Source organism: Aythya ferina (genome assembly GCF_964211825.1).
Source record: "Aythya ferina genome assembly, chromosome: 3".
Lineage (NCBI taxonomy): Eukaryota > Metazoa > Chordata > Aves > Anseriformes > Anatidae > Aythya > Aythya ferina.
In genome coordinates, this window is record NC_140298.1 from 6119596 (window position 1) to 6135333 (window position 15738).

The 15738-nt window shown below is 48.7% G+C and overlaps 1 protein-coding gene across 3 annotated transcripts; it reads left to right on the forward strand.

Moving 5' to 3' along the window:
- The first annotated feature begins 2197 nt into the window (after window positions 1-2197).
- Window positions 2198-14143, forward strand: LAMP5 (lysosomal associated membrane protein family member 5). 3 transcript variants are annotated; one of them, XM_084515907.1, is made up of 7 exons: window positions 2198-2215; window positions 3421-3505; window positions 3771-3943; window positions 4089-4220; window positions 4297-4402; window positions 5840-6028; window positions 12705-14143. In XM_084515907.1, the coding sequence occupies exons 2-7, from the start codon at window positions 3466-3468 to the stop codon at window positions 12881-12883; spliced, it is 819 nt and encodes a 272-aa protein (XP_084372033.1). In that variant the 5' UTR covers window positions 2198-2215; window positions 3421-3465; the 3' UTR covers window positions 12884-14143. The 3 variants fall into 3 exon arrangements, with proteins under 3 accessions (XP_084372033.1, XP_084372032.1, XP_084372034.1); XM_084515908.1 differs by lacking the exon at window positions 2198-2215 and having other exon boundaries at window positions 3277-3505; window positions 12705-12916; window positions 13265-14143; XM_084515906.1 differs by lacking the exon at window positions 2198-2215 and having other exon boundaries at window positions 3276-3505.
- Window positions 14144-15738: the final 1595 nt, after the last annotated feature.

Consider the following 15738-nt stretch of genomic DNA (forward strand, 5'->3'; position numbering starts at 1 on the left):
GCAGCGTTGGTCTTTGCAGTACTACAGAACAGCCTGAGTGCAGTGTAGCAGCACTACGTTGAGAATCCAAGAACCCGAGTACAGTATAGCAGAGAACACAGCTGAGACAGAGGTCAGTGAAGTAGTTAGGTGTTTAAGGCAGGATTTAAACAAACTTGTGATGCCAATTCAGAATTCCCATTCTGATGCACTTAACCTGTGGAGGCACCTCCAGCTCCTTATGCTCTGTAATATTTTAAAGACAGGTTGTGTGCACACGCACTGGGAGCAGCTGTCCCTGCTCTCTGAGCTTGGCTGGTCCTCTTCCCAAGTGCTGGAGGGAGCTGCGAGCAGCAGTGTTTTTAGAGCATGCTGGAAAGGATCTGGCAGCTTGAAAAAGGTGGTGAATTTTATTTTATTTTCGTAATAAAAGTATCTTCTAAAATACACCTACTGGAGACAGTGCTGTTGAGCTGGAATTTAATACTGATGCCTACTACTGTGGTTTCTAGACAGTGAGAAGAAAATGACAGACCGGGTATGGAGGGAAGTGGATGGTGAACAACTGAACATTACTAGCCTGAACGTTACTAGTCTTCTAAGGCTCAGTTACAGCCTAGCTGAAAATCACTGTTCTAGCTGTTAAAGAACTAACTGCAAATGGAGGACCTGGGTTCAGTTCACTTCCCTCTCTGAGGAAAATCAAATCTCCCTGTCATAATTCTCTGACAAATATCATACACATCAGGGGATTAGCTAGTTTTGGAGGGGAAAAACAACCTGTCCACAGCCTCCTTGTGAGTCTGTGCTCACTGCTCAGCCAGGAGTGAGACATTGATCGAGTCCGAGAGAAAACGTGCTGCTGTGAAACCACAGAGCTGGGTAGCCTCTGTGTCCAGGCTCTGCTCCCAGAACTGCTGCGTATTTCATCCACTGACAATTTAGCATAAAATGCAGACAGTAATTTGAAATTAAGTGATGAATTTTGTCAGCTAAGTATTTTGAAATACTGTTTAAGTAGTATTTGATTCAAAAATTATTTGAAATTTGGCTGCTAATGAAACGAGGTAAGAATTTCTATTGAGATAAAATAGGCTAATCAATTTGAACATTGATACTGAGCCGAAGCAGTTTAAAATGTCACTCTCCACTGGGGTGATGGATTCCACTTCACTGAAATTTATCCAGGGAAGCAGTAGATTCTCCCTCACTTAATTTCTCCAGATAAATTCAGTGCAGCTGTGATGGGGAGGGTTGTGACACCCTGGTTGCACAGGCAGCCACTTGTTCTTTCACTTCCACTGACTCGTGGGTTGATCATTAGCTCACCTGTGTCCAGCTGAGGTCTGTTTAACCCATCCCGCTTGAGTGCAAAGTGCACTGCCAGAGATACGAGATACAGCTGGGGGGCTGAATTCCTTGCAGGCTCCATGTGCTCTTGCCCACTGGCTGCCAGTGGCAGGCAGACACATCCCGGAGCTGCTCGGCCAGAAATCCCAGCTCGCAGGAACACACCAGCAGCAGTGCTGCAGCCCCCTGTCACCGTGCTGTGCACTCCCTGCGCCTGCGAGGAGGCTGGTAAGAGCAACTGCTGGCTGGTAGTTGGGAGGTAGCGGCAGGAGGCTCAGCCTTCAGAGATGCACGGGCTCTCTCCCCACCTGCGGGTAAGAGCAGGTTGCAGAGGCTGGGCTGGCTCCAGGTGGTCCATTAGCACAAATCAGGCCTGGTCACAGCCATTCAGTTCAGCTGATGCTGCACTGGCTCCGTCAGGTTAGAGCTCTGCTCACTTAATGTTTTGGGGCTTTCTTGGTGTGAGGACACTTTAACCCTTTCCCTTTTCACCATGGAAAGCAGCATAAACCCTGCTCAGCAGGCTAGAAATAAGGGCGATGCTGAAGCTGCAGGATTTTGTTCTGTGCAGCTGGCAGGAGCAGGGAGAATGCGGTTCTGCGCCGTGGGGCTTGGGGCTGCAGTCAGCCTCCTGTCCCTGGCACAGCTGCTCTCACTCCGCTGCTCCCTGTGCTTCCCTCCCACGCAGGCTGGGTACAGGGGCAGCTGCTCAGCATTATATATTTATTTGGAGGCTTAGAAGCTACCTAGAAACCCAAGGAATACTTGGAAATAAGTAGGGGGCTAGAGGATGAAACAGGGACTAGTAAAGCACTGCAATCTTCAGTGAAAGGCCTGAACTCACTGGGGAAATAGTCTGGTGCAGTCAGAGGGGCTCACATAGGAGGTAATGGCTTTTTGCTTTAAATAGTCCATTGCGACTGTTATCCATGGGTTAGTCTTGTATCACTACTGACACAGATCTGGCTCTATTTTGAGGGGCAGGAATGATTCCTTATTCTGAAAGGAGATGGAGGGGAAAAGGCCAGAATGTAGTATTTACTACATACAGTGAGCAGGAAAGGAATTTGACAGAACAGTTACAAAACTGAAAGCAAATGAACAAACAGAAGAAATCAATGTGTTCCTTCAGTAACTTTTATTTTTGAAGAGCTATTTCCCAGCAAGACAACCATTCTCTGCAGGTGTGCCCTGGCAGGGAAAGGGCAACTTCCCAGAAGCAGCAGCCTGCAATCAAAACTCCCCTTGTAGTACCTTGCTTGGCAAAGCTCTGGACTGTTTCCCCCAAACTCCTTTTCCTGAATTAGAAAATTGAATTATTAGTGAATCCTTGTAAGGCCATGAGCTCCAAATAGCTGCTGTCCCTTCGGCATTTCACGGAAAAAAAATATCCTTAGGCTCCAATTCCCTGCTACAACTGAGCTGCTCTTGGGACTCTTCTTTCTCCTCGGGGCTGCAAATATTTGGACATGCTCTTCTCTTCCTACCTGGTGTTGAAGGGCCCCAAAAGCTCTCAGGGAGAGGCAGAAAACCCCCAAAATTTTACAGTCGCATAGGCGAGCGACGGGGAAAGGCGAAAAACGCCAGGAGAGCCGGCTGCTCTAGGGTGGAGAGGGAGCCTACAGCAGGCTGCCGGCTCTGCTTCTTGCCTTGCGGCCCCAAAGCAGCTGCCCGCGTCTCCCCAAATGAACGCGCAAAGCAGCCGCTTGCTTTCGACCGAAATTCCGAGCGTCGAGGCGAGCCTTCCTCCCGCTTAGCGCCGGGGGCTCGCCCGGGCAGGGCTGGGGTCCCCCTGCCCTGCCGGGGGATCCCCCGGGGCTCCCAGCCCTCCTCCCCGTGTGCGCCCCGTCCCTCGGCGGGGGCGCCTCCAGCAGCTCCGCGGCATCTCCCCTGCTGCTCCTCCTCCTCCTCCTCCTCCTCCCCACACACCCACACACTCTTCCCCGTCCCTCCTCCCCGGCACTCCGCAGCGGAGTGCTTTTGCAGCCTGTGCAGCTCCTGCGAGAGGAGGTGTTTCAGCTTTTTCAAAAATAATTTGTAGTATTTTCTCCTTTTTTTTTTTTTCCCCTTCTTTTCTCCATCCCTCCGGAGCGGACCCTCCCGGAGCAGCAGCAGCCGCCGGGCCGAGCAGGGAGGATGGCCGGGGGGCGCCTCCCGGGGCTGCTCTTCATCTTGCGTGAGTACCGCGGCCGTGGGTCGCGACACCCCCCCGGGACCTCGCTGTCGCGACACGGAACCCTGTCGCGATGTGGCCGGCAACGAGACAGACCCGGCGCTGCTCGAGCCCCGGGGCTGCTTCACCCGCCGCGGGCTGCCCCGTCGCTACTGCCCGCTCTGTCGCGACATGGGGCGCCCCGTCGCGACTAGGTGGCCTTAGTCCCGGGGCCGGGCTGGGGGGTGCCGAGGGGTGCCGCCGCCGCTCAGCACCCCTCTGCCTGCAGACGCCGCGGCTCGCCTGGCTGCCGAGCAAGAAGTTGAAAACCTGTCCGGGCTCTCCCCTAACCCCGAAAAGGACATTTTCGTCGTGCGGGAAAACAGGACGACGTGCCTGATGGCGGAATTCGCCGCCAAGTTCCTCGTCCCTTACGACGTGTGGGCCAGCAACTACGTGGATGTGAGTGGGGCCGGGGGGCTGGAGGGGCGCGCTTTGCCCACGCCGGCCGGGCTGTGGGGCGGCTGAGCGGGTTGTAGGGCGGCTGAGCGGGTTGTAGGGCGGCCGGCCGGGCTCGCCCCCGCTCAGCCCCGCTCCCCGCTCGTAGCTGATCACGGAGCAAGCCGACATCCCGCTGTCGCGGGGCGCCGAGATGAAGGGCAAGTGCGGCACCAACGAGTCGGAGCTGGAGATCTCGTGGCTGGAGCAAGCGTACACCCTCAAACTCTTCTTCCTGAAGGTACGGGGCTGGGACCGGGGGCCGGGATGCGCGGCCGTCCTGCCGGCTCCTGACCGCCGCCGTGTCCCCCCCGCAGGAGGGGCACAACACGTCCCGGGGCCAGGAGGCTTTCTGGAGGCTCGGCAGGATCCAGTTCGCCTACGACACCTCCGAGCGCACCTACTTCAAGGACGCCGTCAGCCGTAAGAGCCCCGGTCGCGATTTGAAAGCACAGCCCCGGGGGGATTCCCGGAGTCGCGATTTTAAAGCGCGTCCTCGGGGGATGCCCAGCGGCGGGGCAGCCAAACGCAATTTAACGGGGAAAACCCCAATCCCACACCCGCCCGACAGACCGGGACCGGGTGCCGTTTTTAAACCCTATGTTCATTTTAATTTTTTTCCTCCCTTTTTTATTCTTTATTCGTGTTCTTAGTGACCGCAGCTGCCGCGGGGGGGAGCGCCCAAGCTCTGCCCGGTGCTGCGCTGCCCCAGCCCCGCCGGGGGACCCGGGAGGCAGCGGGACGGGCTCTGTCTGCCCTGGGCGCGTCTGGCTCCTGTCCCGCAGGACAGCACCTTAATGGCATCTAAAGTTAATTATTTCCTCAGTCCTGACCATGGCTGAATAGGTGGAAAAGCAGTGGGCCCCTGTGGGAACGATGAGACAGACATCAGTATCCATACGCGCCTCCACACCCAACAGCTCCGTTTCTCACTGGGTTTCCTTTCTTTTGGCTTCCATTTTCTTACCTTGTTTTTGGTCAGAAATGAGTCGCCTTGCATTGAAATTTAAAATACTGCCATTTGCAATTTTTTTTGTCAGCGAGATTTTCAAACTCCAGTGAATGGTGCCTCACCAGCTTATGGCATAGGGCTCGCTGGATATGGAGCTGTTTTTCCACCCCTACAGTTTGTGTCCCCAAAACGTGGTGGTGGCTCTGCCTCATCACCCTCTGCAATCGCAAAACGCTGATTGCCTTTCTGTGCTGCCAGAGGGGAACAAAGGGCTGCAGATGAGCCAAGGGTGGAAGGCATCCCTCATTCCACCTTGCTGAGCTGCCTTCTGCCTTCATTTATGAAACAACTTGATATAACGAGAAAATATTTTTTTTTACAATCTATACTTGGGTGAAATGACCGTGTTTTGTTTTTGAGAAGGGTGTTGAGGCCTATTTTGCTCTGCGGTAAGATCCCCAAATCACAGTGCTCCTTCCACCTCAATTCAGGGCCAAAGCACAGCCGAAAGAATTGCTCTTTCCCAAACATAGGGAGCATGAGCGCAGTCTGAGGCTGCACAGACAACAATAGACACCATTCCTCTGGCTTTATGGGCTTCGAGTCCTGTGTCAGGAGCGTAGGTGGAAGCAGCAGAGCCAGCTTTCCCCTTTGTGCCGGCAGGACCGCGCGCTGCAGCCATCCTTCCCCAGTTGTGGGCAGGTGACCCCACTGCGGGTGCTGTCCTGGCTATGCGGGGGTGTCACACAGAGAGCACGATGGCACCCCAGGAGAAACTGCTGCTTTGAGAGCACTGCAGCGTGTAGCCACTGTGCTGCATACCCCATGTCCAATTTGTTTGGTTAGGAAAGTCACATCAGTCCCCCTGAGACAGGGCTTGACCTTGGCTGTTTCTGCCCCTTGGCCAGCTGGGAAGCACACAGCCAACTCGCACCGGCTCTCTGCCCTGGTCACCCCAGCTGGGAAATCCTACGAGTGCCAGGCACAGCAGACCATCTCCCTTATCTCCAGCGACCACCAGAAGTCTGTGCAGCTTTTGCTGTCTGAAGTCCGCATCCAGCCCTTCGACATCACTGCAGATTTTGTCTTCAGTGAAGGTAAGGCACCGGGCGAAGGCATGTTCTGCATCCCTAACATGCTACCACTGCCGCAGCCTTTGGGGACGTCATTTGCTCAAGGAATTTGGGTCCCACCTTTATCACAGCACCATCTCCTCCCTCCAGTGAGTTTTGAATGCTCCCTGAAGTCCTTCCGATCCCTTCCCTGTCTCCATGGTTTCCAAAGCCTTTATGAGCTTAGCCCAGCTGTTATTTGGTCACAATGCGTGCTGTCATTGCATGTAGGTTGGCTTCTGTAAGGCCTTCTCTGGCTGGGTTGCCAGCAAGCAATGGTGCTGCCTGGTCTCCAGAGAGCCCTGCAGGTAGGAGCATCTCCTCAGCATCACCAAAGGTGCTTTTGGGGCAGCTCCAGGGGCTTTTTAGGGCCACTGCATGTTGAGGAAGGATTGGTGCTGTAGTGGAAGGAAATACTTGTGATGCACATTGCTCGCTTCGGCTCAATTAATGCTCTTCGCAAGGGTGAAAGAAGTGTAAAACAGACTTCATCAAGCGACCATTAGGTGCTCCTCTCTACATGGATGTTCTTGATTTAGGCAAGATGTTTTGGGGAGGTTGGTAGTTGGGGACATCTGCATGGGGAGCTGCCCACGGCAAGGGGAGGAGGAGGGTGGCAGGAACAAGATGAAGGCAGTGGCTCAGCAGCAGAAGGCTGTGAAGTTTTAGTCCTTGACAGGATGAGCTGCCTGCCTTGTGGTTTACCCTTAGGGGTTGTGATGGGGTAGGGATGTCCCTGTAGCCAGACTGTGGGTCTGCTGCTGGGTGCGGAGAGGGGATGACTGAAACCCTGGCAGTGTCTGAAGTCCTGGGGTGCTGCTGTCATCGGCATTACGCTGAAGCTGCCCAGGGGAGGAAAACAGCCTTTCTCAGTCAAGTCTGTAAATGTGAGCTGGAACCACAGAGGAAGCCAAAGGTGGAAAGAAAATGACTGGAAGCCTTGTCCGGGGCAGCTGGGTGTGTGGGGCACCTCATATGCCAAACACGGGGGACGCTGTCCCTCCTCTCGTGTTTCTTAAATGTTAATCAAGGGTAAAAGAAAAAAGTGAGTTAACAGATGCTGTTCAAATCACAGGATCTCACTGAAGTCAGTAATATCACCAGGGGGCAAATTCCTGCAGGTTCTGCTTTCCTTTGTCCTGAGGAAGGCATGAGCTCCTCCTGCCCCACTGCCACCTGCCTTTTCCATCAGGTCGAATGAGGGAGTGTAAGCACATTCACCTCAGTTAGGGCTTTGCCACTAGTCCCCTCTTCATACCGCTGCTTTAGCAAAGTAGTTAACTCCATTATTATAATAAGTTGCAAATAAAATATATAATAGCCAGATCTTTTAATAATCAGCTAGAAGGTGGTGGTGTTATTTTCAAGACCAGCATTAAAAACATGGGGCTTTATTATTTTGCATGTAGGAAATATTTTAGAACACAATAAAAACCCATCACTGACTACAGAGCCGAGCACTTACACTCATGACTCACATTCCTCTCGCTGATGTAGTAAATACTTGCTATTGTGTATGCTGGCTCTGGCAGAGCTCTGCACAGCTGAATTACTCATGGCGAGGCCGGTGTTGTATGGAGTAGGTTTTCTTGTGGGCACAAATAAATCTGTTTTTCATAGAAGTAATATCACATTTTGCATGGGTTGCAGGGAGAAAAAGACAAAACTTCATAGCCTCCTCTCATTTTGGGTGGCAAATCTTCATCTTCTCCCTCTTCCTGGGGCTCCAGGCTCCCTGCATTCGGGGAGCCTTGGAGGACTTTTAAAATATACAAGTCTGGACTCGTGCTTAGCTGCTGTGTCTGTGTGCTACCAGACTTGTGAGGTCTGATAGCTCCCACTTGAAACAACTCAGGGTTCATTGCCAACAGGGACTGCATCCTTTTTTCATGATACCCTGCTTTGGTATCAGGCTATAAATTACTTGTTTTTCTTTGTTGGAGTTTTTTTTTTTTTTAATTATTATTATTATATATTTTTTTTTTGGACCAAGGACACAAAGAAACCCTGGTTGGTTTAGCAATCTTTGAATGCAGGGGGGCAATTCCTCCTTCTGAGGAGAGCATGATTTCTGTCTTTGTCAAGCTTTCTGGTTTGTTGCTGTTGCTCTTGTTACTAAATTACTTCTTGTTATTTAATTCTGCTGGAAGTTAAATAGTAAAGAGCACCCACCTGGAGACGATGGCTAGAAGTGCCTGAGAGCAGTCATTTAAAGCAGCAAAGCTTCAAACACGGGCTCTGCTGCTTCTCCCAGTGGCACGTCCCCACCAGCCCTGCAGACCGGCGTGTGCTCGGCACATGCATGGCAAAACATGATCCTTTGTGGGGTCTGAGAATCACTGCCAATCTTAAATTACAGTAATTAGCCTTCTCCTTTTTGGTTCATTAATTTCCCATTAGGTAAAATTCCTATTAATTATGAACAAGCTACAGAACATTTTAAAATATTTTAGAATAGAGAAAGAGACCTGCTAGAGCAGAGGAATCACTGAGACACAGGAGGGTCAGGCTCTTTTGCCACAAAGTAATGGTGGGGAAAGGTTTCGTCATTAGACCTGACACTGTCCTACCTGGAAGAGATTAAAGAACCTGGGGGGAGTGATTAGACTGCTTTTGTTTTCTAAATGCTTAAATCCAAGTGTTAGAATATCTTTTCTTGAAGACAACCAACTGGCACACAGGCATATAAATATGCGTATTTATTTTCCTTTTTCAATACAAAAGCAGCAGGAATTATTCAGAATTTGGGATTTTTTTTTTTTCTTAATGGAAAATGTGTACATTTATCAGCTAAAAGACCAGCGAAAAGACAGACAAATCAAGAGGGTAAGAGGAGAATATTTAAATTGGAGAAAGAACCCACAACAATTGCCGGTTCTTTTGATCTATTACAGAATTACAGAATTACAGAATACATGGGGATGCAAAAGGAGAGAATTAGGGGCTGGGATCCCAGGAGTTCTCACCTCCCTCTGAACCACCCCAAACAGGGGCCGCGTTTTCTCAGGGGCTCTCAGCACCAAGCAGTTCCTCTCTTCAAGGTGTGTGGCCACGTTTAAAAAGCAGCCAACCTTTTTTTCTTTTTTCTTTTTTCTTTTCTAAACCAGTCTCTTCTAAAAACCCATCTCAAAAATCCATCCTGTCATGCCAGATGCTCCTGGGCTGTTTTTCCATCCATTTAACAGCCCTTGCACCAGTTCTCAGGCTTGCAGTCGTGACTGCAGGAAACCACTGTCGCTTTTCTCTTTTTTTTTTGTTCTCTCTCTTTTTTTTTTTTTTGTTTCCTTTTCTTCCTTGCTACTATTTGTTCTGCTGAAACAAGAAAATGGGCCTGTTGGGTGGTTTCGTAGCCTAGTACTGAAATTGGACGAGCACTCACCATAGAAACCGTGGCGGTACGTGCGGCTTGGTGCCTCGCAGTGCCAGAGGAGGCACAGCACAAAGGGAGCGCACCTGAACGCCTCCTTTGTCATCCGCCCGCCGTCTCTGAAGCGGGGTCATGCTGTGGGGTGGCTCAGCCTGACCCCGCAGGGCTTGGGGTGCAGTCAAACTGCCCGCCTGGCCCCAACTGCTCATGCAGAGAAAAGTCACCAGGGACCCTTTGCGCTCCACGGAGCCCAGGGTAGGGCCCAGCAGTTGGGGCAGATGCTGAGATCTCTGTGACCTGAAGCAAAATCTCTGGGAAAGTTTGCTGGAGAGGGCTGTTTTCCTGCAGAAGCCATCGGTTTGTCATATCTGTGTCCGTTTCCAGCGTGACCGTGTTTCATTTGCTGTGCATTGAGCAGCCTGCCCATGGTCGAGCGGGTTGGATGTCTGAGTGGGGCTCTGTCTTAGACTTCATGTAAACCCCCCCTCTCTTCCCACTCCCCCTTTCCATTTTCCTTCCCTGATAGAGCAGGAATAATGCCCGCTACCTACCTGCCCACGGTGCTGTGGACCTCAGTGCCTACAATACTTTAAATTCTTGGGATGAGCAACGCTATGTGGATCCTAAAGGATATTGCCAAAAATGTGCAAATATTTTTGTTTGCTGTAAAGTGAATGTAACGTTCATACAGTGTTAAAATACAAACCTTTTTCCCTGAGCCAGCAGCATCTAGAGTGCCTGAGCTCCCCGACAGATGGGTTTGTGCTGAGCGCTCGCAGGCACCTCCCCGCCAGGTCCCCCACGGCCCCAACCCCGCTCCCCCAGCGCTCCCTGCAGAGCGGGGTTGTTGGTGACCAGCTGAAAGAAGCACAGGGCTGCGCTGGGCGAGGAGGAGGATGTTATAAGGTCAGAGGCAGCTGCTGCTCATGGCTGCCTTCGCTGCTGGGGCAGAGCACTTTCTGGTCAGGGAACACAGCAGTGTCCGGCTGCACGGTTTGGGGTGTGCTGCTGGAGACTGCTACCTTAGCTTTGATTTTTTTTTTTTTCCTATGGGCTATTTTTTTTTATTTTAATCCTATTTAAAAAGTGTCAGGATAAAGAGCTCTGTACTGTGGTTGCTTGCAAGAATTGACACCTTTTTGAGTTGTGACTCAGACGCTTAAATACAGCTGTGGTTTTCCGTGGATGCTGGAGTTTCGGCCACGTCTTCTGTGTAATCTATTGCTCTGCAGTCTGTTTACTTGGCAAAAGATGGGAATTCAAATACTGCAAGCAGGCGCTTTAGAGTTGGGTTAGTCCTTTGCATCACAGCACTGGTGCTTTCAGCTTTGCCTTCTCTGGCTACAGACCCTCGCATGCACCCCATTCCCCTAAAAGTGCTGCATTGTTCATGTTTAAGTAAACGTGCATGGGCAACCCTGCCCTGTTTGAGCACAGGTGAATGTCCTCAGCTGGCTTTACACCAGGCTTGTTTCAATACTCCATAGGATTTAAGCTAAGCTGCTTTCAAAGCTGCTGCTTTGTGCCCAGACGCAGTCAGAGGTCGGGGTGCTGGGGCACCCCTGGCCCCGCAGCGCTGCCCCACGCGGCTTTTCCCGCAGCCAGGACCAGGCACAGCAGCCTGTGCTGCGCATCTGCCTCTCCGCTGCAACTCCGGTCCTTAGCATCCTAAACTGGGAAGAATTCCGTAAAGCTCTGGAAATCTGATTTGGGGAGCTAAATAATAATCAGGGTAGCTTTTTTTTTGTTCGTCTTTCTTGTTAATACAAACAAACAAAACCCCTGCATTGCAGCAACTGCTGAATCGCCTGTAACAGACCTGGTGATTAATCACTCCTCTGGTGAAACAGTGAGCAACTGGAACTGAAAAGGACATTTCTTTGTTAGACTACGTTTCACTTCGGCTTTTTTGTTTCACTTCATTTGCGGCTGGAAACGTTTCCTAACACATGACTGCCAGCCTGCTGCTGGGAGGGGGGCGGCACAGCTCCCAGCAGTGCAGGGAGCGCTGGCGATACGGATACGTCCCTGCTGTCACCTCCTGCCTGGGCGCAGGGGTTTTTCCTGCCTTTTTTTTTCACGTTCTGCTAGATTTGCAGTGCGTTTGCTTTCACAGCAATTCCAGGTCTCTGTGTTCTGCAATCAGCTGCCTGGGAAACCCATCTGGATGGTCTTTAGCGATGGGAGGAAGTAGTGGTGCCCTTTGTATGTGCTTGTCTAACGTTATTTTTTATTTATTTATTTTTTTTTAATGAAAATTACTGCTCTTTTCCTTGTTTTCAGTAGGATTCTGGCACTGTGAAGAAGACAGTCCAGGGGCCAGAGCACTCTACCTTCTGTACCCATAGGTTTATTTTTCCGCGTTGCCATTTTTCTTTTTGGTTTGCCTGTCCATCAACATGGATAAGCAAGGTTTCTGTGGAGAAAAAAAAAAAAAAGTAAATTGAGATCTTGTCTATCACCTGTAAGACTGTGGCAGTGTAAGGCAGCTGAACAGGAATTACCAGGGTAGTGCATTTCCTATCTTTGGTGGCCACGTATTTGCAAGCTAAATAGAGAAATGTTTTCCCATTGCAGCTGTGGTTATTTTCTGACAGATTATTGGACTATGGTAAGGATTCACAGGCCAGAGAGAAAGCCACTGGGGATGCTCTCAGTGCTTCTGCTCATCCTTTGCTATATTTGACAAACAAGAGGGGGTGCTGGGATGTTGTTTGCCCACAAACACAGGCGCGCTTTGCCAGAGCTGGCACGCTGCCCTTGGGCAGCTCGTAGGGAAGGGGAAATTCCTGTTGGATCTCTGTCAGCCTGCAAATAGAGGGGAAAAGCCCTTTTAACGATGAGGGTTGCTCTGATTAAATACTTACTGATATTGCTGTTTCATGATATCATATTTATAGTCTTTAAATAAACAGAGCATCTCTTCAGCCACGGTCAGGAGGCTTGTTCTTTCACTGCCTTGTTCTCAGTGTTAGTGCTATTGGTGTGGCACAGAGGACTGAAGACTAACTTATGGGCCTGAAAGTCTATTTTTCCACCATATCGGCTGGCTTGATGGAAGATGTTCACCCTCCCTCCAAGCCCTGCACAGTGACTGTGATTTGAGTCTCCTCCAAAGCAATTGATTTTCTCCCCAGCACGGTGACAACTGTTGCTGTCTCTCTTGGTTTGTCCAGGACAGTTTCTCCAGGGATGTTGGTTTGGTGCAGCAGCAGGTGTTAATATTTGCTGTGTCTCACTTGTTTCTCCATCTCCTTTTCTCTCTCTCTTTTTTTTTTTTTTTTTTCCACCCAGAACACAAGTGCCCAGTGGACCAGAGGGAGCAGTTAGAAGAAACCCTGCCTCTGATTTTGGGCCTGGTACTGGGGTTGGTTATCGTGATAACCCTCTGCGTTTACCATATCCACCACAAGCTCACGGCCAACCAAGTGCAAATTCCTCGTGACAGATCTCAGTACAAACACATGGGATAGGTGACAGGACCGAGCAGCCCGAATATTTATCAGGTAGATAAAGCAAAAGCACTTTTTTCTATGGGAGACGAAAGATTATAGGGGGAACAAGATGGTATTCACAACACCTAACCAAAGGTATTTTGGTATTTCATGGAGACACATGAGTTAAGATCACGCTTTATTGCAGTCAGTGCAGGCACACGGCTTTCTCCATAAGATGAGGGCACATCTGACACTAGGAGTCTGTCTGTGGCACTAGGTGCTCTGAATACCTTCTTAATCAGCCAGGACGATCACCTGGAAACAGAAATACTTCACATGTCAAAGTCTAACACGGGGGGCAAAATGAACAGTTTTTTTTTTCTTTTTTCTTCTTTCTGTTTTTTTTTGTTCCTGAAGGGACTCTTACCTCCCTGATGCACTGCTCTTGGCGCGTGTTCAGCCTCTGTGTTGGTGTGCCTCCAGCAAGCATGGCTGGGGGTTCAGGGCCATTGCACAGACTTCATTAAGGTCCGTCCTCTGAGAAAGGACACAAACCACATTCCTGGTATTTGCACTCACGTTAAGGAAAGCATGAAAGAGGTACAGGTGTGTTTTGGAAAAAAGTTCAGACCAGGCCCTCAAGCTGGAATAAGCTGGAGTAACTCCAGCAGAGCAGATTGCAGCCAGCTGAGGAACTGACCCCATGCTTGAGGTGGAGTGAAGAAAGTTTGTTTTTGCTTCCTGAGCCACATCTGAGTTAAACTTAATTAAAAAAAAAAAAAAAAAAAAAAAAAGTATTGATATACAAATTATAAAGTGCCATGCTACTGCAAGTCAACTGAGAAATGCTTCTGGCTGGGCATCCTGCACGTTTTGTGATTGTTGTTGAGATGTTACATTGCTACCTGCAACTGATATTTTCACAATGAAACAAACAAAAAAGAAAACAGAAATGTTCAAGTTACTATGCAGATTATTCAGGTATAATCTAATGTAACACAAAAAATATAAGGAAACCCTTTAAATTTATCCTTAAATGTAGACCATTTTTAAAATGAATTAAAACATGCACATATATAGTACTTGATTTGCCTTCTTATTTTGAAATGATGTAACGCCTTTTGTTAACCGTGATATCTGGCGGGGCTGGTGTAACAATAAGGGTCTGAAGGGTTGCTTTTAAGTGTAGCATTTAATCCTAGCAGAATTTTTGATGCAGACGGTTTGGTGAAAATACTCCGTGTTGGCTTGGCATTCTGTGATTTGTTGGCAGTTTCTAATATTATTCTAATCTCTCAGTCGTGTCTTTTTTGTCTGTTGTGGGCATGGCCATTTTCACTCGGGTGCCATCCAGTTTCTGCTGAAACCTTTGACTTCCCTTGGCTTTGGTGTTACTGCAGCAAGAGTTAGCCCAGTCCTTGTCTTAATCGAGGGTATGGAAAATACTTTGTTCTTCTTGAAGTAATTTGAGCCAAGTAGGGATTCATACAGCCTGTCCCCCTTCAGCTTAAAACAGGGTAATAAGCCAAGAAAACAGCGTTTTCGGAGTTGAAGCTGTTATCTGTGCCTATACATACTTAGAGCAAACGTGTGCGTTTAGGGTTTGTTTTTCAGCTACGCAGCAACAGTAAAATTAAAGCAGAATTAAATTACATTGAGGAACTGGCCCTGCACTGAAGTGAAAGAGCAATGGTCTACCTGTCTGCGCTGTTCTGCACCCGTGTGTCAGTAGCAGCAGCCATACGTGCAGAGATTTGGCTGGTAAGGCAAAAAAACAATGTGGGGGTGGAGACTTGTCTTGTGCTCAGCCAGAGCTGTTGGCATTTTGGAGCATGTGATGCCAGGTAGGTAGACTTACGATTTAACAGGGAAGATAGTTTGAAGGTTTACATGAAAAAAAAACACCCACACTTAAAATGCTGGAAGAAAAACCCTTTGAATCTTTCAACTCAAACCGTATTTTTGCTAATAGTTAATTGCTGATTTTGAATTTTCCATCAACTCAAGCTCACCAAACTTACATTTTTGAAACATTAATTATGAGGGGTTAAAAAAGCTGTCCAACTTCTCCTTCTGCCCATCAGACTACAGCAATATCTGGAGGATGGCAGCACTTTGTGGTTTCATTTATATATACATATTTTACATTTAATTTCATATTTAGCTTTTATTCATAAATGGCTTATGGACTTGGTGCTTAGGGACATGGTTTAGTGGGTGCCATTGGTAGTAGGGTGATGGTTGGATTAGATGATCTTAGAGGGCTTTTCCAAGCCTAATGATTCTGTGATTCTGTGATCATGAGCTAGCTGCAGGCTCGAACACACTTTGCTTTATGGATGTTTATGAACACACTGGTACAACGTTGAGTAAATACAAGAAACTTATCAAGCTACTAAGCTCTATGAGGACCTGTAATAATTAAGCACTTACTAAAACAGCTGTTAATGACTTGCAAAGGACTTATGAATAGAACTTTAATTATAATTTTCTGATGTATTGCTGAGGAAGGGAGTTACATTGCCAATAAATGCCCTGGCCTCTGCTATTGCATTTATGTAAGTATTTGCAAACTGTTTAAGAACTGGTGAACTGAAGAAAAAACCATCATTTATTAGTGACAACAGGAGCCCAAGGTAAATGGACATGATTATGCCCGGCTTGTTTGACTGGCTCTGGCTTTATTGGAGGGACTGCGGGTGAAATGTCCAAAGTAAAGTTTTTTTTTTTTTTTTTAAAAAGAATGTTGTATTTTGAGACATTTACTGATGTCATTAACCAAAAGCATATGGCCTAATACTAAGTCTCATTTGTAAGACTTAAAGAGAGCAAATAAGAGCACAGATATTCATTAGCTGACTGATGCTGCTACTGAGGAGCCCGAGTAATGC